This window comes from Anas platyrhynchos, chromosome 3 (genome assembly GCF_047663525.1).
Source record: "Anas platyrhynchos isolate ZD024472 breed Pekin duck chromosome 3, IASCAAS_PekinDuck_T2T, whole genome shotgun sequence".
Taxonomy (NCBI): Eukaryota; Metazoa; Chordata; class Aves; order Anseriformes; family Anatidae; genus Anas; species Anas platyrhynchos.
The window spans coordinates 54,682,707-54,706,103 of record NC_092589.1 but is presented as its reverse complement, the minus strand read 5'-3'; the positions used below and the strand labels follow the sequence as shown (position 1 = coordinate 54,706,103).

At 37.6% G+C, this 23,397-nt stretch overlaps 1 protein-coding gene across 3 annotated transcripts in view; it reads right to left on the bottom strand.

Annotated features, from left to right (window-relative positions):
• Positions 1-928: 928 nt before the first annotated feature.
• Positions 929-23,397, bottom strand: part of VIP (vasoactive intestinal peptide) — a 48,783-nt gene continuing 26,314 nt past the window's right edge. Inside the window, exons 1-7 of one of the 3 annotated variants that reach the window (XM_027454372.3) lie at positions 7,844-8,144; positions 7,328-7,449; positions 5,584-5,724; positions 5,099-5,203; positions 3,492-3,611; positions 2,698-2,812; positions 929-1,217 (exon numbers count right to left, since the gene is read on the bottom strand). In XM_027454372.3, coding sequence (XP_027310173.1) covers positions 1,209-1,217; positions 2,698-2,812; positions 3,492-3,611; positions 5,099-5,203; positions 5,584-5,724; positions 7,328-7,440 — 603 coding nt within the window. In that variant the 5' untranslated portion in view covers positions 7,441-7,449; positions 7,844-8,144 and the 3' untranslated portion in view covers positions 929-1,208. Of the gene's footprint in view, positions 1,218-2,697; positions 2,813-3,491; positions 3,612-5,098; positions 5,204-5,583; positions 5,725-7,327; positions 7,450-7,843; positions 8,145-23,397 lie in introns of those variants that run through there. The other 2 variants (XM_038177230.2, XM_038177229.2) reach the window with 2 other exon arrangements.

The window sequence follows — 23,397 nt, the reverse complement described above, 5'->3', positions numbered from 1 at the left end:
ATCATACATGAATATGCATTTCATAACTTGTGTATACAGCTTTACATACTGCTGGAAGTATATAATTCTTTAGGAAATGATCCAATTACTTAAATCTAGAATCTTTACAAAATACAACTGAATTCTGATTCATATCAACTGTGAATCAGCTTCAAATTTCCAGTTTCTTACTAAAATATGGTTCTGTATAGTTTACCTGCTTAGTGTTTTTAATTTAACAAAACAATATTTATAGCATACCTCAGTGTATAAATATCTTCCTCTACTAATATAGTAGAGACAGAACTAACTGGGACCTCTACCCTTTCAGATAACTGTAGCACTAATTCAAACCAATAAGTTTGCCGTGATAATAAAATGATTTATTGTCTGCATATTTTGTAAGTTACATTCATTCTGAAAAAATAGTAAAGTTTCTTCAGATTTTTTTTATATATACGGAATAATTTCATCATCAAAACTACATACAACCAAATGTAGAATAACCAGTGACTTTAGACATCAAACAAGAAGAGGGACAGCTTTTTTCTTTATATGCTTTGGCAGTTCCAAAGTATTGCATTCAAAACATCACTAAAAACATGGGATACATTTCTGGTCCTAATATAAACTGTATATTGTGAACTATTAAAAATGTGAGTAAAAAGTAAAGATGCTCTCAAAGGTCAAATAATTTGTAATATTTTTTTCATTTTATCTGATTGACAAGCTGCTATTAAAAAACATACTTTTTTGCTCAGTAATAAAATTCAGAATTTTTTATAATGCAGTTTTAGACCCTTCACACATTCTTTTCCTCACATTTTCAAACTTGTTTATGAAGCTGTCTGCACATGTATCCATCTTATCATAAAGTCTTATCTGACTTTGTACCACACCTAAAGTAAGCCAATTAAGTAGTAATGATGAGCTCTTTTCAGCTGTGCGCTCTTTTTCAAATGAATTTATTGAAGTAAAGGATTTACAGCATATGGACTCACAGACTTTTCATGAGTTTAACTGGCATCCATATGTACAGCTTTCAGTAGAGAACTCTAGAGTAGTATTTACAATGTAAATATCAACTTTTATTACATAAGAAACAAATATATCACAACTTTCACTTCACAACATATTTGTTCTGGTTTGATGACTAAAGTCATCTCTTTGAAATACTATGTGGAACTCAAAAGTAACGTGTTCTTGTTGTAGACTTTACCAGGTGTCTTTCAGAGGTCCTGAAATGCAAAGGAAAAATATGTTTGAAAAATCATTTTGGTAAGCAATTGCATCATGAGGTATATAAAAGCAGACAGGAGACAAAAATTAACAATGGTAAAAAACAGCTACTGTGTTTAGGACTGAGAAGGTACTCTTCACAGGAGCTTGATGGTCATTACAACTGGCAGACAAGGTTGTAGCACCAAGAATAAAGTTTGAAGTTTTATTGTAAAATTGTTACTGCACATTGTCCTACAGTGCTGAACAGCTCTCTTTGAAAATTTCTGCATCCTTCAGACAGATAGAATTCAGGCTGCTTGATACACACTCTGTCAAGAACTGGGCACCATGATAAAACGACCAATAACAGACAATATTAAGTAAACTTTTTATCTATAGGGAGATCTGAATCCGCAGTACAGTCAATAAAAAAGGACCAAAAATATTTCTAAGTGAATACCATCAAACCACTGCATAATCCAGAAGCAGATATTTTTTGAATAACATTGTCCAGAAAGAATATTTTCTGAATCCCATCAAATAGAAATAATTCTGTTCCTTCAAGCATAAGCCGTTATTGTCCTTTCTAATATTTGGGACCTTTAGAGGAATAGCCAAATTTACGGAAAGTAAAAGAAAATTTTCTTTCATTCTCTGAAGTAAATAACAGTTTGGAGAAAATTGGTTTTTATTTCCTTGAAAATATTATCTTCAGAATTATAGTTTTCATCTTACTTGTAGCTCTGACACAGCTGAATGGTAAAAAATAACACCCAAAAACAACAGCAGCAAAACTATTAACAATTCCTTAATACACTTTTAAGAATAACAAGCCCGTTAAGTTTTTACATTACCCTTTCAATTTTATGTCCCTGCAAGTGTTGTGATGTAAAAGGATTTACGCATAAGTAAATCAAATAAATGTTTGTGAATGAGCTTTGAAAAATAATAACAGCTAAAAGGAAAACAATAACTGCAATATTTGCCTGCCTGATGATCCATCTACAGCACATTTCAGATGGGAGCCAAGAACTTTCTTAACACTTAGGGTTCACATTGCTGATTCTCTTAGTTCTAGAGGCAACTTTTAATGAGGTAGATGATGTTAAACAAAATGAGTAGTTTTTGTGGTTTTTTTTTTAATTAAAAGACGTATCACTGAATATGTTCTCTGAAGAAATAATAATCTTTGTAATTAAAAATGAGTCAATTCTGATTTTATGCCACAGTGCATAAAGGTTGAAACACCCAAGTGAGTTAGGTACATTATTAACAGTGCCATTTAACCAGGAACTTTCAATAACAGCAATCATGGGATATTTTAATTATTCTTAGTAAAATGATTATTATATTCACACACAATCCCTATAGAAAGAAGTAGCATTTTATGGAACATGGATTTTTCTGCTTTTCGGATGTGCCACATTTCATGTATGACTGATCTCACTTTATGGGGAAAGTTAGCTAATAGCATAAGGAAAGAAAATCTGGACATACCAGGGGGAGGTGGCTCAGCAGCTCATCTACAGAAACATCATCATAGTTTTCTGAAAAGGAAGGTTCAAGAATTTCTGCTTCATCACGAAGTTTAGAGGGGTTTAGCTCTTCCTGGCTGTTGTGGATCAAAAACAAGTTTTATTACCTTCAGAAGAAAAAGCAAACGAGAAGCAAAGCCTTGTACTAACTTTATCTATTGTACATTTTGTTAAACTTATACAGAAATGTTATGAATAACATGAAATAGCACATTTAGATGAGGTGAAAAGACAAGATATTTAGAAGAGTTTGTCTGAGTGAATATACAAGAGAATAAGCCCTAAAAAACATACTGGCATTTATCACCTAAGGACATATGATCTTTTGGGGTCTTCTAAATTTTTTGTATTTACTTAAAGATAGATTTCCATCAAATACTGTTTCTCCCTTAAAAAAAAAAAAAAAAAAAAAAAGTTGTTCATGTGTCATAGCTCTGATTTCTTCCTTAAAAGTTTTTTCTTGTTTTTGTTTTTGTTTTACACATAAAATCAATTTAAGAATATGTCAGAAGCTTTTTAAGATTACTAGATGCTATCTCCTCTTCATTCTTTTACTCTAATCTGATTGAAGCCTCTGTTTCAGAATGGAAAAAAATGCTGTCTGTATTTGAAAGTCATGTTATAAACTATGTTAAAAAGTCATTACTGCTCATTGTCATTTGTCTTTTTTCCATATGTATATATAAGTGGCCATAAACCTTTTATGTTTAGTACTATACAGCTATGGAAAAAAATATATTTTCTTTATTGTAGTACCTTCTTTTTCCGGTTAAAACTGAGTTTAAGTATTTCTTCACTGCCATTTGCTTCCGAAAGCGGCTGTAGTTGTCAGTGAAAACAGCATCAGAGTGGCGTTTGACAGGACTGTCCTGGGAACTGGCAACATACAACAATCGTGAAGGAAAAATTAATAGACAATAACAGTTTAAAAGAAGATACTATTCAATAAATAAAATAAACTTTACAATGTCGAGCTAAATAAAATCTAATTTTCATTTCAGCTTTCATTTACAGCTACGACTTTGGATCTTTCTGCTCTTGAAAAGTCATTGCTTTATTTGTATCATAGTAACAAGGACCGATTTCTCAATTCTCAATGACTTCCAGAGCTCCGGTCACAGGAAGTCTGCAGGATCAAGTGGCTGTGCAAGAATTTTACAGTTTTGTCCTATGTGTTCTCATAGCCCCCACCACTCTTTTTTTTTAAATAAATAAATAAATAATAATAATAAAAAAGAATTTATTCTGTTCTCTTTCATTTGCTTAAATACATTTTAGTCCAATACCAACGTGAAGTAACCTCTTAAAAGGACAGGTCTCTGTTCACGTTTAACTCAGTGAGGACTGAACCTGCCTCTGAGGAAAGGGAGAGCGTAACATTACATATATAGTTGCAAATGTCTGTTTTAAGGAAGTATCAGAAGACAAGACACAATTTGTGAAATCCAAACTTGAAGGTATATTTTTCATGCGTGGTCTTGGGACACCTCAGGGTGTTCTGATATCAGTGATCTATGTTATAGCATAAGAGAAACCGGCCCTATAAGTTCTGGAACAAAGGCAGCATTGACATAAATAGGTCAAAATGGAGGACCTAATTTTCACTCTGCTTTTAAGCAGTAAGTAGTTAGTAATAGGAACTGTTATATTGGGTCAGACCAAAGTATCTTATTATTCTGTTCCCAAGAGTACCCAATAGCTGCTGCCTAGGAATATTGAAAGAAAGAGAAGTACAGAGTGATCCTTCTCAGCACCCTGAGACCATTCGTTCATGAACTCCGTGCTTTAAAATTGTGTCCAGACCTCTTGTCTACAGATTTGCCTCATTCTTTTTTGAGTCCTTCTACAATGCAGAACTCCCAAAGTGCTCTGGCAATAGTTTCTACAGTAGCAAAAAGATCATCCCTTTTTGTTGTCAATGTAAACCAGTTGTTTCTTAATTTCATTGAATATCCCCCTGTTGTTACATAAGTGTTGAGTAATCATTCAGCTTTTGTTTACTTTTTCCAGTCATTCACCAAGCCAGTAAAATCATTATTAAAAAAAAAAAAAAAAAAAAAAAAGCAAATTGGCATGGTAATCATTATACTGTTACCAGTATTTATTAACAGCTATGTGCAGTCCCTATTGCTATATCCCTCACAGCTGTATCAGAAATAAATAGCAATGTATGCATCCAATTCAGTAACAAAACCCACTAATTTACAATATAGGATTTTTGACTCCCCCATTATTATATCAATCGCCCTTTCATTACCTCTAAATTGCAAAAATGAGAACTTAGGTACAGAAGGGTGAAAAATTGCCAATGAAGCATGAAGCCAGCTAGGAAAAAACTCTACCTAATGTAAGTGTCACCTCACCTAACTCGTTTTCTAATAAGCGAATGCAGATATCTCTTCACAGCAAGTTTAGCCAAAAGATGGCTGTAGACACTGGTGAAAATTCCATCAGCATGCCTTGCATTTCTGAAATGGACAATAAATAAACTCTACAATACAACCTGGGTTTATATCATTTTGATAATGTTCATTTTGTAAACATACTGCTTTCCTTAAGTTATCTCTTGTACATATTAAATTAAGCTAGTTTCATAAAACAACTTCCAGATTTTCACAATATGTATACCCTTTCTGGGAAGTGAATGAACTCATCATGCCAGAAAGGCAATGCCATCAACATTTCTTCATACATTTCTACTGCAACAAATATTCAACCAGAGGGCGCGTGTTCTTTTTTCAATAATTGATTCTTCCTTTCCTATATCTGTTTGAAAAAGGTGACAGATTTTTTGGCATAATTCAAGCAATGTATCAACATTTGCATTTATGACAATAAAGAAACTCACCTATCAATAATTCTGGACAGATCAAAATAGAATTTCTCATTTTCAGGTAGTGTGTTCTGCAAAATGTCTGATTCAGACTTTAAAGACCCATGGGTACGGTCAGGTTCACTGGCTGCATCAAATGGCATTCTGTTTCCCAATCTGTTGGAGAAGAAAACCACATGAAGTGCAGTTGATTGAGGATATGCAGCGTTTCATTGTAACTTAGCATTCTGTTTTGTGGTAAAATGCACCTACTTCTTTAATCTGTAAGGCAGTTTAAAGTAGTCTGGATAAAACAAAAATCACTTTCAGGTTTAATCCATGCTCAGTGATAAAGTAACTAGCATAACAGATCTCCTTTCTCTGTAATGTGTGCATTTGAGAAATATATTGTCATTGCACACAATTAGTTCCAGTGAACAGGCAATTCCAGCTGCATCACTGGCATTCCAGTGATGGCAATTCCAGCTCAAGTGGCAAACACTTTTCATAACAGCTATATTTTATATGAACAAGGAATGAAGTTGCCTACCTCTGCCCATGCAAAGTGAAAAGAGTTCCTGTAAAGTACTTACCTTCCAATTAAGACTTAAACACTGAAGTGCATATGAAACAGTTCTTAGGCTTCCTCTATAGGAAGACAAACACACCCTCCAGAACTTCAAACCAAATATGAAGTGCAGTCACGTAATTCTAATGCTTTTTTATTCTCCTCTGTTTAAATTAATTTACTAGTTGCAAGTTAAAAACTGTTCACAAACCTTTCAAATGTATCACTGCATGTGCTCTGTATAAACTGATTCACATTTACATTTTTTCCCATTTGTTTAGACTGCTGTTTCTTATGATATGTCATACTTTATCGAGGACAACCTGACTGACTAGCAGTTGTTTGGCATCAGATGTTTGGTCTATCTGCTGTTGTGTTCTGTGGCAGCCACAAGTCTACTATTCCTATGGTAAGCCCTTGTGTGTGATGATGCGAAAAAAAGCACATGTGAAAACTGAAAAAGATTAATTTCCTCATGAGCTTACAGTTATTATAGTTATTAATGTGACTTACATATTTGAGGCATGTAAGACCTCTCTGGTTTAAAAAATAATAATAATAATAATAAAAAGTTTTTACTGTGTAAAACAAACTAACTCAAGTCTTGGAAATAAATCACTGTACTGCATTTTCTACATTGTTTTCACACTTTATGTTCCTCCAACCAACATGTAGAGCCTCTTTATAACACCTGATTTAATTTAGTTAGATAACTAATAAAAACTTCAGCAATTCAAAACGTAGTGGTACAAAACCTACATATTGATCCGTGCAGACCATGTCCCCCTCATTCATGATTTGGGATTTTTTAATGTCTTTTTTTTTTTTTCCTATGGATGTCTGTGCTTTTGAAAAGAAAAAAGACAGCAGTTCAGCCATCCACTTAGCAGACCTGTGGAAATGAAGGGGCTTTCCCACAAGAAAAGCAGAGTATTTTGCCGGGCACCCACTCTTCCCCAGAGCACGTTTTAGCCTATATCCTCTACGCCTTTCACTAGTACAGCGGTCACCGCTATTCGGCTCATGGGGCGGCATTGCCAACGGTGCCTCTGAAGATGCGTGTGTGCCTCGGGGGGCTTTTAAAGACCAGGCAAGACCGGGCTCCCTTAGCCACGTTTTACCAAAGCCTCAGCTCCGAGCACGCCCCAGGTGACCTCTCGGGGTCCCATCCCCGAGCAAGCAGAGCAGCCCCCAGCCATCCCCGGTCCTTACCGCGGCACGGCGGGGAAAGCGGCCCCCCGGGGGGGCAGCGCCCTTGCCCGCCAGCAGAGAGCGCTGAGGAGGGCGAGGGCGAGGAGGAGCGGGGAGGCGCCGCGGTGCTCCATGGCCGCCACCTGCGGAGGGAAGAGCGCAGCCGTCATCACCCCGCTCCGCACTGCGCGGGGTCCCCGAGGGGAGAGGGATGCTGCCAGCAGCGGCGTCGACGGGGCGGGGGAGATGCCAGAGGGGAAGGGAGAGGAAGAAGCCCCCAAAGCTGCGGAGGGCAGAGGTTCTCGGGACGTAGAGGTTGAAACCTTAAATATATATGGTGATATATATGGTGTGTATACACCATATATGTTTAAGGTTACCCATACATATTTAAGGCTACGCCCGGCTACCCAGGGCGGTCAGATCCGCTCTCCGCTGCTTCCCTAACGGGCCGAGAGGGCAGAAGGAGACTGAGGCCGGGGCCACCCTCCTCACCCGCCGGGAAGTTGCCGCTGCGGTGGAGGGAAAGTTACTCACGGAGCCGCGAGTCCGTCGGTGGGGCTGGCTGAGCGGGCAAAGGGCGCTGCGCTGCGCTGCTCTGCTGGGGACGACGACCTGCGCCCTGCCCCGCTGTCGGGCTGAGAGGCTGCAGGGGACGGCGGCGGAGGACGAGGAGGAGGAGAAGAGGAGAGGAGAGCTCCGTCCCGCCGCACGATCTGAGCTGCCCGCCGCGCCGCCGCGTTTTATAGCGTTTACACGTTTCTGCTTCCGAAGAAGCAATCACGTTACTGGGGAGACGTCACCCTTCCCAAGGGGACGGTCGCTTTGTTCAGGACAGTCAGAGACTTATATTTAATTCATGAGCAGACGCGCACCCTGCCTCCCCCCTAATTTTCCCATTCCCCCCCCCCCCCCCCTTCCATTATTTGATTTATATTAATGAGTTAGTTTTGCGGGGATCAGGGCCCCGTCGTCAGCGTGATTCCGCCTCGCAAGGCAGGAGAGCAGGCGGCCAGCGGCGGCTTCGGGAGCGGGGAGCTGGGGAACAGTCACCCCCGGGGCCCTTCCCTCACCGCCGAGTCCCCCCACCCCATAGCCGGAGCTTTTAGGCTCACACGGTCCTTTTCTAACACCGGCAGGTCTCCATCCCCGCCGGGATGCGTGCCCGGGGCGCGCCGTCGGATGATCTTATTTATTTATTTATTTATTCATCGATTGATTTATTTTAAGCGGGGTGTTCGCCAGCCTTTGCTTTTTCGTTGAAGCTGTGTGTGTTCCCAGGGAAAAAATCGTGTGTGTCGCCCCCCCCGCCAAGCAAGTACCGAGGGTGCTTGCGACTGTTCAGCGCGGGCACCCCAGGGGCGGGCACCCCAGGGGCTAATTCCTAGGAGCTGGGGTCACTGCCACAGCCAAGGATTTCGACACGGAGTTCTCCCTGCCTTAAAAAGATCCGTGGGCAGCAGGGAAAGAAACGCGGGGAAGGTGGGTGTGGGACCCGCGGGTTCCTGCGAACACCTCTTCGGTATCTCACCAAGCACTGCCCTGAAGTACCTGCCAAAGAATCACGGCAAGAATTGGATCGAACAACGCCATTACTCTCTTTTCCTCCTTCCCCCCCTCCCACACACACACCTATTTTTTGGGGGCTTTTCTGTGCCTCTGGTCCTCCTGCTCAAAAGTTAACGATTGTACCCAGTCCTTGCAGATGATTTCACTATTTCCCCTTCTAACAAGTTTCTTTGTTTCATGTTTCGCTAAAGGTTAGGCAGGCTCAACGGTGAAGATTCTGCGATGCTTAATCACATTTTCTAATCCAGTTACACAAAAATTAAGTGAATTAGATTAAAAATGCCTGGAAATTTGTTTCTCGGATGACAGCCGTGACTAAAACCAGAGTTCCTGCAGTAGTCTAATTTCAGGAAATTTTCCCCTTGTTACTGCATAACTAGAGGTCGAGGAAGCAATTCAGCTCTGGAATGGCGAGATGAGCATCAATAGCACCGTAATCCCCTCACCCCCGAAATATTCAGCCAAGGTGTTTCGGCGTCGTGCTGCGTGCGCGACCTGCTGGACTTCACCGAAGTGCCTGACTGATGAGAGGGGAGGCGAAATCTGTCTCCCGGGCGTTGAAGAGCAGAACAGAGAAGTGGAGCTCTGCCCCTGCAAAGGCTGCGGCTGCTCAGCCTCCCGGCTGGGGGGAGCGCTCATGGGGGCGCAGGGCACTCCCGACCCCGCTCCTTCACCCCACCACCGCCGAGGATGAGGCCGTGCTCTGCCGTGGGAAAAGCCCAAGGGCAGCCGGAGGGAAAAAATAAAAATGTAAAAAATTGTCCTTCAGCTTGTTCATTTTAGCTGATGCAGGAGGGGGGGGGGGGGATAGTGGCGGGCTGTGGGCCCTGGGAAGGAGGCGGGGAGCTGCGGGCTGCTCGCTCCTAATGGGTGCGGGAATAGCAAGCCTGCTGTCAGTCGCTGTATGAGAGGCTGCATAGAAAACGTGTATAGTTTTCACTGCCAAAAAAAAATGAGGATCACTGGTACTTTTTTAGTACTTTTTTACCGTACCATACCATACCATACCATACCATACCATACCATACCATACCATACCATACCATACCATACCATACCATACCATACCATACCATACCATACCATACCATACCATACCATACCATACCATACCCACTTATTTACTGTATCTGGTAAATCTAGTTTGTCATATATATATATATTTATTTATTTTTTGTCAGGTAATAAAAACTCACCTGTTCACTGGAACAGGCTGCCCAGAGAAGCTGTGGATGCCCCATCCCTGAAGGTGTTCAAGGCCAGGTTGTATGGGGCTTTGAGCAACATGATTTAGTGGGTGGCGTCCCAGACCATGGCAGGGGGTTGGAACTACACGATCTTTAAGGTGTCTTCCAACCCAAGCCCTTCTATGATTCTATGAATAAACTAGATCGGAGAAGTGAGAAACATGCTGCACAGTTGGATAAAATAGTCTTCAGAACCACTCTATAGATGGCAGTATTCCCAATAAATAAATAAATAAAATAAAATAAAATAAAATAAAATAAAATAAAATAAAATAAAATAAAATAAAATAAAATAAAATAAATACAAAACACACCTCTGTAGCCTTTTTTCATGATTTAAGCTGTCTTTAGCATATTCATTCTTAGCATATCATCTACTTTTGCTATAGACAGGAAACTGAGACACTGGGAGATCAAGTGTATTCCCCATGTTTATGGAGTAAATCTGTAGCAGAGCCTTGGAATGACCCCAAGCACTTTTCAGTTGCAATAACAATTGTCTTCCTTCAACATCCTGTTGTACTTGTCACCTCCTCCTTCTATTGAATCAAAGTAAGCTGAAGAGGAGGAGATGCTACCTCTTTCTTTTTCCTTAGCTCTTTCTCTCATTTCACAAGACAATTTTCACAGAAGGAGGTTTTGAGATGACTGAGAAGGATGTGGGGTGACAAACAAATGACAATCCAAATTCTAGTCACTTCCTTTTTTTTTTTTTTTTAATGACATACTGTATTAGTTCTACATCATTCTGAGATGTTTTGATAGGAGAAAGACATTAAAAAGGAAAATAAGATCTTCATAAAGAGATGGAGGAAAGCCTACTTTCTAAAATAGTTCTAGGTGAACCGATCCTTTTACAGTGGTAAATCTTACTGTCCTCTACTGAAAGAAATTCTGTCCTTCCGGAAAGTGGCCCTTGGGCAACAATACCAAGTGGGAGCTTCTTAATTAGAATATTTATTAATAATTAGACATAGGCAACTTTCAGACAGTCAAGTCTTTTGCAGTGGCTGTTGCAGGAATCCTGATTACAGCTGCACATGGACTGAACCTTTAGTTTATATTATCAAGCATCTTTTAGTTATTCTTCCTTCAGACTTTATTTTCCACTTAACAAAACAGAGATTATGATTGTAAAATGTGCAATACTTGGGAATGATGGAAACTCCATTATACATGATTGAATAATGAGGAGTACAAGCTATCTGAAAACTCATCTTACCATTTGTATACAAACTTGTGTGTTGCATGTTGTAGATCAAGTATGATCTAAAATAGCTACCTTATTCTGGGGAAGGAGATTTGGAAGTTTTTAGTTTTGATAGTTACGTTTGATGATGATGATGATTATTATTATTTTAACATATAAAAATATGCTGAAGTTGATGGACTAAATAATTCTTAAAGCCAAATCGTTAGATAGGGAAATCTGCTTAATTCTATTGAGGACCCACTTAACATTTACCAGATTTATCATGTAATTATGTTTAAAAAAAAAAAAAAAAAAAACAAACACACACACACAAAAAAAAGAGAGAGAGAGAGAGAGAGAAATTACATCACCAATATAAATGCAGTTTTACTGTTAAAAAAAAAATAAAGAAAAGAAGAAAAGACAGTTGTCTAAGGGCTTGCGTGTTATATCAGAAAAGGAAACTTCTACTGACTCATGAGCTCTGCCTCACGAATCATTGGGTCTGCAGACTCTCCCTTGTGCATTACAGCTCATGTTCCTGTAGACGAGTTCAGAAACTCTGCCTTTGATCCCATAGCCATATAACATTGATCCATGAGTTTTTAGAGCTTATAGAGCAGATTGATGGAGCACTACCATTCAGCTTTTCTGATTTCCACAGAAGAGATAACAGAAGAAACGTCAAGAAACTGTACAGGCAGAATAAATTATTAAAATCAAAACTAATACACTAATCTGCTCTTTTCTAACCCTTAAAAAATATGAGCGGCAGAACCCCCAGTTTATTCTCTCAGCATCATTACCTTGCTTGGTCCCTGTGAACATTTATATTCCTCAACACCACCTGGTTTGAAAAAATGGATGGGGTCATATGCTGAAACTCTCCCAGCTTCACTCTTTGCAGATATCTCTGAATGCTTCTCTGGATAAATTATATATATATATATATATATATTATTTCATTCTTTTAGATAAGTTTTATTTCAAAAGGTCAGTTCCCATTCAATCATACCTTTAGCATGAGTCAGTTTTACAACTCAGGAGTGTGATAGTAAATAAAATAAAACACTGACAAATATTCTGCAATTGAAAACTCATGACTTCCCTCCTGCAACAGAAACATTCATTGGAAGAGTGCTTGTGTCCTCAGTTCCCAGATCATTAGGAGATTATGCAAGTGGAACAGGGAAGCCTTCGTTTCCTCTCATGCTCATCTCGAGTCCTGCTCTCAGGTCATAAGTGCGTATCCTCAAAGGAGAGCGATTGATTAACCTTAGTAAACTACTGCAACAAGTAAACAATAGTAACAAATATGCTTATTCTGTATAATACTTGTACAAGTTTCACCTGTTCCAGATGATGCCTTTGCATTATGACTCTGTGTGGGTTAACAATTTTCAAAATCAATTTTCAAAATCTTTGGAATATTGAGCATCTTGATTAAAACCGCCTGGTTGATACCACGATGAGCAAAATGCATATTGGAGACCTGTTGAATACAATAGTATTCCCAGGGGTCTTCTTCCCTTGCCTGTCATGCCATCTAGAAAAACTATTACTTGTAGTTTTATTTCATACATCCTATTCCTCACTCCAAATTCTATCTCAGCTTCTTGTAACAGCTCAAAAAATGTTTGGGGTAGATATTATTATCTCCAGTTGTTTATGCTGTTTGGCATGTGCTTGAAGTACTGGTTCTTGTTTGGTTCATGGTAAGTAGCTATCCTAGAAGTGTCCATCCAAACTCCTTCTCATTCTTTAAAGAGGATATGATATTTTTGCCAACCCTCTCTCAATGTTGGACACATGTTCTGCACTCATTCCCCAGGAAGATCTGTGACTATACAAGCTTTAACAGTAGCTTTAATATTTCTGGCTTTCTTTCAAAACTATCTCCTTTTAATGTTTCAGCCTAATTTTTTTGAATGATTTAATTCACCTCAGAACCTGGCAAAGTATGTGGTAATACAAAGCTTGTCAGGAAGGCAGAGTAGTTTGTGGTCTGGTCATGTTGTGTGTTCTTTGTTTTTAACAAGCTATCTGAAATATGTCCTATTCCTATATATATAAATACACACACACACATATATATAACACTCTTATAAACTTCAACCTTCAGAAAAGGATCAAATGATATTTTCATCACCAGAAATATGATTCCCCTCACTGCAGCTGCCCCAGCCCATTCCTCTTCTCTGAAAATCTAAAATTACTTCTGTATATGTCATGAATGTATATCTCCAAAATGCTACAAAATACAGATTCAGCTTCTCATCCATATGCATCTAACTCAAAACAACACCCTTTGCTTTCATAGAGTTGGGATTTTTTTTTCTATAAATTGATTTGTCTTTACAAAACTGGATTATCTAAAGTAAACCCTTGAAAAATCATTTTATTTTAATGATATTTTGACATACGTCAGTTTAGAGCTGGATATTAAGAACCACCTTTCAGACTTATGTTCCAACATTTTCCTCATGCTTTCCTGCTTGTCACCTGTATTATATGATGTCTTTTTGCTTCTAACTGTACAAATCAATACAAAATGGAAAAACAAAAAAACAAAACAAAAAAAAAAACAACAAAAAAAAAACACGTCCATAAGTCCTTCAGGTTACTTGTTTAAAGTAACACCCAAATAACAGCACCATGTTGGCGCTCATAAGGCAGAAGAAAATCCAGAGAGCAAAGGATTGTCAGGGACATATTATCTTACTCTAAATCACTATTGCGTCTAACCTTCTGAAGTAGGTCTGTAAGTTCATCAGAAGCTTCATGAAAAAACTTGATGCTACTGGCTTGGAGTACATCTCCATATGCAGCACAACTGTTGAAAGTCACTTTGCCTTCCTTCTTGCTTTCTATACTAACTGAAAAATAAATAAATAAATAAATAAATCACAGAATTTAGTCCATTTATAACTAAATGATTGGAGACTTTCATGGGCTGAATAGAACAACACCTGTGGGATGACTGGGATGCTTGCTTCTCCGATTTTGCATACATTGCATTTCCTGTGTCTAGTACAAGATCCTGGCTATAGACTGTGTACATGGCCAGATTCCTTCTGTATTCCCTAGTGAATATTGTTACTATTGCACTGTCTGGAAACTTGTAGGAGCAGACATATCATCTTGGGATACAGAAAAACCCACGTCAGTTGTGTTGGAAGGCACATTTTAAGATGCTAATTATGCCAGGATAACTTTATCCCTTGAACTGACCTAATCATCACAAGTTCTTTATTTACTGAGCTGAAAAAAGCAACAATCTAAAAGCTACGGCAGAAAAAAAAAAAAAAAAAAAAAAAAAAAAAAAAAAAAGCTAAAAATGCTTCACTCTCAAGCAATTACCACTATTGTCTTTATGGAAAAAGAGCTGAGAGAAGTTTTCTAAAATTGTCCATGTGCATAAAGGGCATAATGTAATGTGCTGTCTCTGAGCACTACTCTAAGCCTAGTGTACGTGACAATGGCTGAGAAAATATACATTCATATTTAGTTTCCATAAAGAAGTCATGTAGAAAGAAGAAAGTATCAACCTATAGTTTACTGTCCTTACATTTACTTATGTAAAATATATAATATGGACTTAACTGCTTTCAGTATTAGTTAAGGAAGAACTTTATTATTGTTCCAACATAGTTTATCATTTAGTTTGACTCCACAGGTCACTGCAACAAATAATAAATGCCTACATTTCGTTAAATTTGATTCTTGGCCAATACATCAATGGCTCATTATTCTTTTTCTACTACATAAAGCATGAAGAACATTCCAGTGAATGCAACACCACAGTCAATATATTCCACTTTATTAAGTACACATAAATAGATCTAATACTAATAAGATTTTAAGGGATTTGGGGACACTGTGGAGATCATCACAGAGACAGAAAAGATTAATAAGACAGCAACATTTTGATAGCCATCATGTGTACTGTCAGCATATGCGTGATGCATGTATCATTACATTCAGCTTTTTTTTTTTTTTAAGTTGACAGATGAATAAAAGTGTTTTCTTCAGAAACTAATAAAACATTCAGCACCTGTGCTAAAAGAACTGACACAGCGTTTTCAATTCTATTGAATGATAAAAAAAAGTTGCTAGCTGTTGGTTAGTGACAAGTTGAACATAAGCCTTGGACCTTAGCACTTTAAATATGCTAAATGTCGTATTCAAATTATAATAAAGTCTGAATTTACAAACTATCAATCTAGATGTAAATCTTGTTCCTGGTGACTATTGGTAAATCATGCAGTTACATCAATAGCTACTCAGTAAAAACAATTGTATTTCTACTATAACTTTATTTCATCATGTAACTAGATTAATATATATATACATATTTTTAATTTCATGGCAGCAGTTTTTTTTTTTTTCTATAATAATAATCTTTAATAATCTTTATTATCTTTATCTCTAATAATCTTTAATGATAAACTTTACGTATTATTGTGTCTCTCCAAATCACATATAATTGTTTTGCCTTATTTAAACCATTTTCCATTTCAATAGAAAAAAATATTTCAGTTCTGATTTGAATCCTCTGTAGATATATGTCAAGAATTCCAGTTAAATTCTCCACAACCATGTCTTCCAGAGTGTTATCAACTGCATCGCTGTTCTTTGGTGACACACTGACCTATTCTGACATTACTCAAGGAAAAGACATAAACGAGAAACCCTGTTATTCAAACTTGCACTTATTGTTTATTCATAGAAGCCATTTTTTCTCATTCATTTGAGCACTCCATGCACATGTTCATCAAGTGTATCACAAGATGCCACAGAGAATTCTAGAGTACTTCTGAAAATTATCTGGAATTAACTAGAAGATATCTAGAGCAACAGGCAGGATGATCCATATAGGATGTGGAAAGAACTTTGTGTTCAATGTCTTCATGAGAAAAGACTGATCTGCAAGTACTTTGGAGTCTCCTTTTATCAGCAGCATTGCACTATATAGTGCAATGTTTCTCAATGTTTTTTTAATGACACAAATTTATGTTTTATTATGAAATTAATTTATCTAATAAATAAATAAATATTTTATTGTATATTTATTATGTTTTATTTATTATTATAATTTATTAAAATTATGCTTTATATAGAGTAGTTTAGAGTTCCATTTTTTTATTTTTATTTTTTCCCTAGAAAAATTTGAATATAGGTATTGATGAAATCTTGAGGCACAGGTGAAGATTCATTGTAGGTCCCTATAGACCTATGAGACCTTTTTTTTTTTTTAAAGACAGTAAATCCTTCTGAAGTAAGGAGATAAGGAGACGCCAGGAAGAATATGAGGTTGTTCTGGCTCATTTGTGTTGCAGAAAGCCTCTTAATTGTTCATTGGCTCAGAACTGGGTTTTATTGACCATTACTAGCTGAGAAACTTAATTTAAATCTAACTCAAGTGTTTGCCACAAAAGAATGGGCCACACTGATACCAACTAACATGGAGATATGTAATGATTTAACCAATCTGATTGGTTCAATACTCTGAAAGCAAACTTTTTGTAGTATAGGTTAAAATGCTCCTATCAACAAATCAAACAAAATCATCTGTCTGTTTTTATTGTCAAGGATGCTAAACTTGAACTAATTGGATATCCACAGAGAACTTAAGTTGGCTGCCATGAAACACCAACCAGTGTAAATTGTGTTAGTGATTTACAAAGGTGTAACTTTTTTTGTTGTTGTTGATGGAGGAATCAGCTTGATGTTGATTGAAGGCATAATGGAGGCATGGAGGATTTGACTTGCAGACTTAAGCTCAGAAAACCTTTCCGCAGAGGCTCATTCTTCATTTTTTATCTACTGCCATTTGCATGATAAATAAATAAATAAAAATATTGTTACCAGCACAAACTATTAGGCTACGGACATAGTTTACAGAATCAAGCTAAGCAGTTAGAAGCTTCATGTAACTCAACATTGTGTGTGGAAAGGGCAACAAAGTTCACCTGTCATAGCTATACTTTCTTGCTCTTCTTTCAAAAGATATCCTCGGTTTGCTTCAGTTGCACCAGCTCATGTGAGAGAATAAAATAACATTTAATTCCCTATTGACATTACTCAATGAGTATTGACATTTTTAACACTGAGTTCAAAGAAAGCCTTCAGAATGAAGGGGTAACAGAACAATTGACTCAAGCAGGTTTATCTTACTCTCAGCTCTTGGAAGATATAGGTGTCACATGACACCAAGTTGAGTGGTGTAGTCAACATGTTGGAGGGAAGGGATGCCATCCACAGGGACTTCGACAGACTTGGCAGATGGGCCCATGCAAATCTCATAAATTCAACAAATCCAAGCGCAAAGTTCTGCACCTGGGTTGGGGCAATCCCAAACATGAATAAAAAAATACCATGAGTGGATTGAGAGCAGCCCTGAGGAGAAGGACGTGGGGGCATTTGTGAAAAAAGGACACAGAATGTGAGCCAGCAGAGCACACTCGCATCCCAGAAAGCCAATCATATCCTGGGCTACATCAAAAGAAGTGACCAGCAGGTCAACGAAGGTGGTTATCCCCCTCTCCTCCATTCTCATGAAACACCCAACTAGAATACTTTGTTCAGCTCTAGGCCCCACAGCATAAGAAAGACATAGACCTGTTAGAGAATGTCCAGACGATGGCTACAAAGATGATCAGAGGGCTTGAGCACCTGCCATATGAAGACACACTGAGAGAGATGGGGTTGTTAAGTTCAGAGAAGTGAAGGCTCCAGGGAGACATGTTAGTGCTCTTCCAATACTTAGAAAGGGTCTACAGGAAAGACAGGGAGGGACTTTATTAGGGAGTGTAATGATAGGACAAGGGGTAATGGTTTTAAGAGAGGGTAGATTTAGATTAGATATTAGGAAGAAATTCTCTACTATGAGTGTGGTGAGGCACAGGGCAGGGTTCCCAGAGGAGCTGCGGATGCCTGGAAGTGTTCAAGGCCAAGTTGGATGGGGCTTTGGACATCATAACTGATAGCATAAACTGAGGCCAAATCCATAGCCCTGTCTTGGCCTCTGTTCCCTGAGCCATGACACTTCATTCAGGGTTTAATGGTTCAGAAAGCTCACACAGAGAACAACCTGTGGTCCTGTGGTGCTGTTGCCCATGACTGAGAAAGGTTAAGGATCAGCCTTTCCCAAGAACAAACAAGGGCTGCATCTCCCCTCCTGGCTTGACTGACAATTATTTGTCTAGAAAAAATTCCCTGATTTTCTACTTGAGAGCCAAATATCTTTTTCATGCTTAACTTAGTCATCTTTTAGTCCTAGCTATCTATTATGTACATTACCTCGTTAAAAAAAAAAAAAAAAAAAAAAAAAAGTGTACTCATCTTGTTTCATAAAATTCTGCTTGCAGACTTTGTGCACAAGGTAAAATATGTTAATAAAAGTTCCCTAATAGTGTAAAGGTTACAAGGTCACTCAGAAATGAATGTCATGTACAAATTTAAGAATCTGAAAATAAAGCATTAATAGAAGTCACCAAAACAATTCCAGATTCTTTTCTGCCTCATCTTCCTGTCAGCTTAAGACAAAGCTGAATCCAAAGTGAGATCTCTTGGGATCTATCACAATAAAAGGCATTTTGTCAATTCTAGACAAAATAGTCTAGAATAGTCTAGAGGCAGAAAGATGTTTCTCTGAGTCTGTAAGAGATTGTCCTGCTGGGGACTGTTTGTCTTCAGACAGTCTTCATTGCAAGCAGAATTGATGCAATGTTGGCCTCAACTGCCAGAAGAGAGACTGATTTCCCGATTCCAGGACTGTCTTTGCTCAGTTTTCTTTTCCAACTCCATTTCTAAAACACCCCAGCCCAAATGGTGCCCAGAAGTATCTGTAAAAACTTCTCTTCACTCTTTCCTGATGTTTCCCATTTCACAGGCACATCATCTAGATAGGCAAGATGAGATGATGAGATATTCTGCAAAAAAAACATCACTGTTAACAGAAGTGCTGAGACTCGAGCAAAGATGTGATTCAGGATTTCCTAGCACTGCATCAATATCATAACAGATAGGAGTGGCCAACCAGTGATTCACCATGCCCTCCATGGTCAGTCCCTCATGTGTCTTCATAAGGACAAAAAGATCACCATTACATTCTCACAGAACATTTTACATGCTCAAGAAATGACTGGAGAGGTAAGATGAGCAGAGCAGGCATCTGTTTTCACAAAGAGGAATCTTTCAATAAACAGAAATCACTTAGCAAATACAAAATATGCTCTTAAATTAGGCACTAGAATAGTGTGGCATATGGAATTATATTCTGATTCATCAGTTAATAAGCATATGAGTAATCTCTCTGCAGTGAATAATAAAGTAATAGAGATTAAATCATCAATGGTCAGTCAATGCATTCAGAGAATTAAGGTAAATGTGAAGCAATCTGTTTTTCTGGATTGGTTTTGGATAGCAAGACCCTCACTTGTGTGACTAGCTTACCCCATTTGCAAATATACCTCCAAAGAACAGCAATATATAACACAGTATAACTTTTATATTCTTTTGATCCACCATTTTGATGTACTAATAACTGAACAGTTAACCTTGAAAGTCTTTTTATCATTAATAACTCTGATTTTGAGTACAATGTCAAGATAAGCAAGATTGCCTGAAACATTCTGTCTGTTTTTATATCTTTCGTAATGTCCAAAACTGGAAGAAACTTTAAAATCATCTAGCCATTCAGTGTCTTACAGATGCTTTGAAAGAAGCAGAAACACCTGCTTATATCCTCTGTGATCCTAGTAAATGCATTTAAATGTATTTAAGGATATCTAGGACTCTGTGCAATTCTAACAATTTATCAGAAGATCTGTTAAAGAATACGTAATACTTGTGGATTGTCTTATGTGAAGATTTTGATTTTCTATTGTCCTGATCATTGCACTCTAAAATTCTCCTCATCTAAAACTAAAAACTGGGCAATAAATACCTGTTGAATAGGTGGATGAAATGTCAGGAGGAGATATAAGGCATGTTATTTACTTTCTGACTCCATATCTTTTATTAAAACAGAAACTGATTAATGTTCTGTACCCATAAAATGTCTGTGAGAGGCCATGTAGATGGCCTTGTCACAAATTAGGGAACACTGAATCAGGAGAAACCCTTTCAGGCATCTTTTAGGAATAAACACAGTCACACTTTCACTAACTTTGCAAAGTCATAGTAAATCAGCTATTCTCTAATATTAGTTGAAGCCCATCTTTACCTACACTGAGCTTTCTCAGTCCTTCTTTCTCTCTTCAATATTTCTAGTTTTACTGGAAATATATCTGTCCAAGAACAGGTTCCTTGAAGTGAAGAAGATTAGATTCAATGTCTAGGAGCACTATCACCTTTAGAAGAGTTTATTTAATATTTATACAAGCACTCAAATATATTTTTGAGCATGTGGGACTTTTTATAAGAGTCAGTTTTATGCTACTCAAAATTTTCAAAAGTATCAGCATCATGAATTAGTGTATTGTAGATTTATAAGAATTTTGCAAGGCAATTCCGAATTTCACTAAATGAATCTATCTGTTATTTAGTATGGACACAAAGATGTTTGTCCTTTTCATGACATCTACTTGAGGGATTAAAAGGGGAAAAAAAAAATACAAAAAAAAAAATACAATGGAACAGTGCTTTGATGCTGGCAGACTAGTGATGGAGAGCTTATCCCATACAACCTAATCAATTCCTTAGAGTGATTTTCTGGATAACAAAGTCACCTTTTCTGTTACTGGCAGAACAACAAAAGAATGGGATAGAGTGAAGACTTGTGTACTTTTATACTTGATCCATAGAGAGAGAGATGGAACTTACTATGGAACTAAACAGATGAACGCTGAATGAGAAAAAACAAATTCTACTATCCATTGAGTAATTATCTTGTAATCTAAAAGGAGTTATTCCCTCCTCCAAAAATAACTTCGAAATGTCACCAAGATATACAGCACAGGAACAGAGCATAGTCATAGAATGGGTCTCTCCCATTCTTTGCTTCAAAGGAGCTCTAATGTGCTTCAAGTCAAACCGTGGAAACCTCAGGACTGGTCAGCCCTGAGGTTGAAGTTTCATGCTGTTTTAGTGTTTTAGCAACTTCTCCATGTATGTCCAAAAGAATACAAATTACTGCCAGCTGTTATATGTGCTCTTGTCTGTTTGAAACAAGAGGGTGGCATCACCTGTCTTGTGTAGTCATCAATATGCCATCATAAACTAGTGGATCGAAGTTGATGCAGATCAACCCTGAACAAGATATGGATGATTTCACATTCCAGTGCCTTTCCATACTGTCTGTACACACAAGACAGTTATGTCCTAAATTAGCAAATCTAATTTCTTGCTATCTTGGGGCCATCACTCTGTGTAGCTTCTTTCACAATTAATTGTCTCTTATTTGAAATAACTCCTTGCTCTAAAATTGTGCAATTGCTCTTTCTCAGCCCTCAAAGCAGAGTCACTTGATTTTGCTACTTAACAGATGAAAAAAAAAAAAAAAAAAAAAAAAAAAAACACAAACACAAGCAAACAAAAAAAAACAACAAAAAAAAACCATGTCTCTTTTGAAGAATGTCACAGAGAAAGAAAGCAGACAGGAAACATGTTTGCAGAATTAACTCCATGATCCAGTCGATGCCTATCAGACACTGAAACCCTCATGCAGTTTACGCTGTCATAAATCTGATGGGAGCCAAAGCTTCCATAAAAAAATAAAAAGAGAAATGAGACATGCAAACCAGACTCCTCTGTTGAGTTGTGTCCGCAGACTCTAAACTGTTTAGAAGCAAAAGCATAGGATGAGACACAGCCACCACTTATCATAGCGAGACCAGAGATCCTCAGTGGGGTCACTGGTCCAATTTCTAAAATTCTGCTCTCTGCTTTGTGAACTTTATCAGCAGTGTTTTCTCTATTCTGCTCTGAACTTGACAGAGGTAAATTTTCAACTGGTGTTTTCTTTCTATTTTTTTTTTTCCAGAAGCTGTACTGCATCAGAGACATCACCTAATTTTATCAAATGCCTATAGGTCAGGGATCTGGCATGTGTCATTTCATCTCTGAGAGGATATTTCCAGTAAATGGGGTTTTTCAGTTTATGCTTAAGAATGAATGTTGAGATGACTCAAAAACTTCATGGTAAATTGCAACTGAACGTTAAAAATTTAATTTGGCAAGGATTCTGCATGTTCATTGTGTTTTAGTATGAAAATCAGTAGCTGTCTGAAGAGGTGATCAGAAATTCTTCAGTAAGGAAAGGTCAAGGAATATAGCAAAAGCTACTTTTGTAAATACATTGGAACATAACTAGTCTCAGACAGAGCTGGTAAGTTTTGTCTTCTGTATGAAACTGGAACTGGAGCAATATTTGTTGTGCCTATTGGCAGTAATAAACAGGTTTCTCTGTGAAAAGAATTAGCTCTGTTCAGTTCAGGACAGGAGGTCAGGATATCTAGAGGATGATCGCAGTTTTGCATATTCCACCTTGTGTGATTCTGGTCATATCCCTTAATCACTGCCTCTCACCATTAAAAAATATTATATGCAAAACTGTTGTAAAGTTTAATTTATTGCTTGCTAATGCTTTGAAATACACAGAAATACATTTTTTTTAGAAATCAACCTTTCCTCCCAGTATTTTAAATTAAAACCAAAGTTTTAAAAGGCCATTATAATGAGCAATTATAACCTTTTGCTTACCAAACACCTGAATTGATCCCTGAATCCTACAACTGAATTTGAAGTTTGATCATTTGGAATGTGTTTTGGTTCTAGCTCAACTAAATGTGCATTTTAGCATGAATTCTGTAACGATTACCCATGTGCAATTCTGTAATCATTGCCCATGAGAAAACCAAGCATTTTCTCACTTTGTGGATTAAAGTCAAATTACCGGGAAAACATTGAATTTTAAATCTGCAATCACGTTATTTGTAAGAGAAATTTGATGACCACTCATTGTACTACAAAAATAGTTAATTCCTGTTAGCATAAGTAAGCAAAGCAATTTCCTAATAATATCTGGTTTAGTTTCTACTTCTAATCTTTGGAAGGTGGTCTCATGTGGCATATTCTTC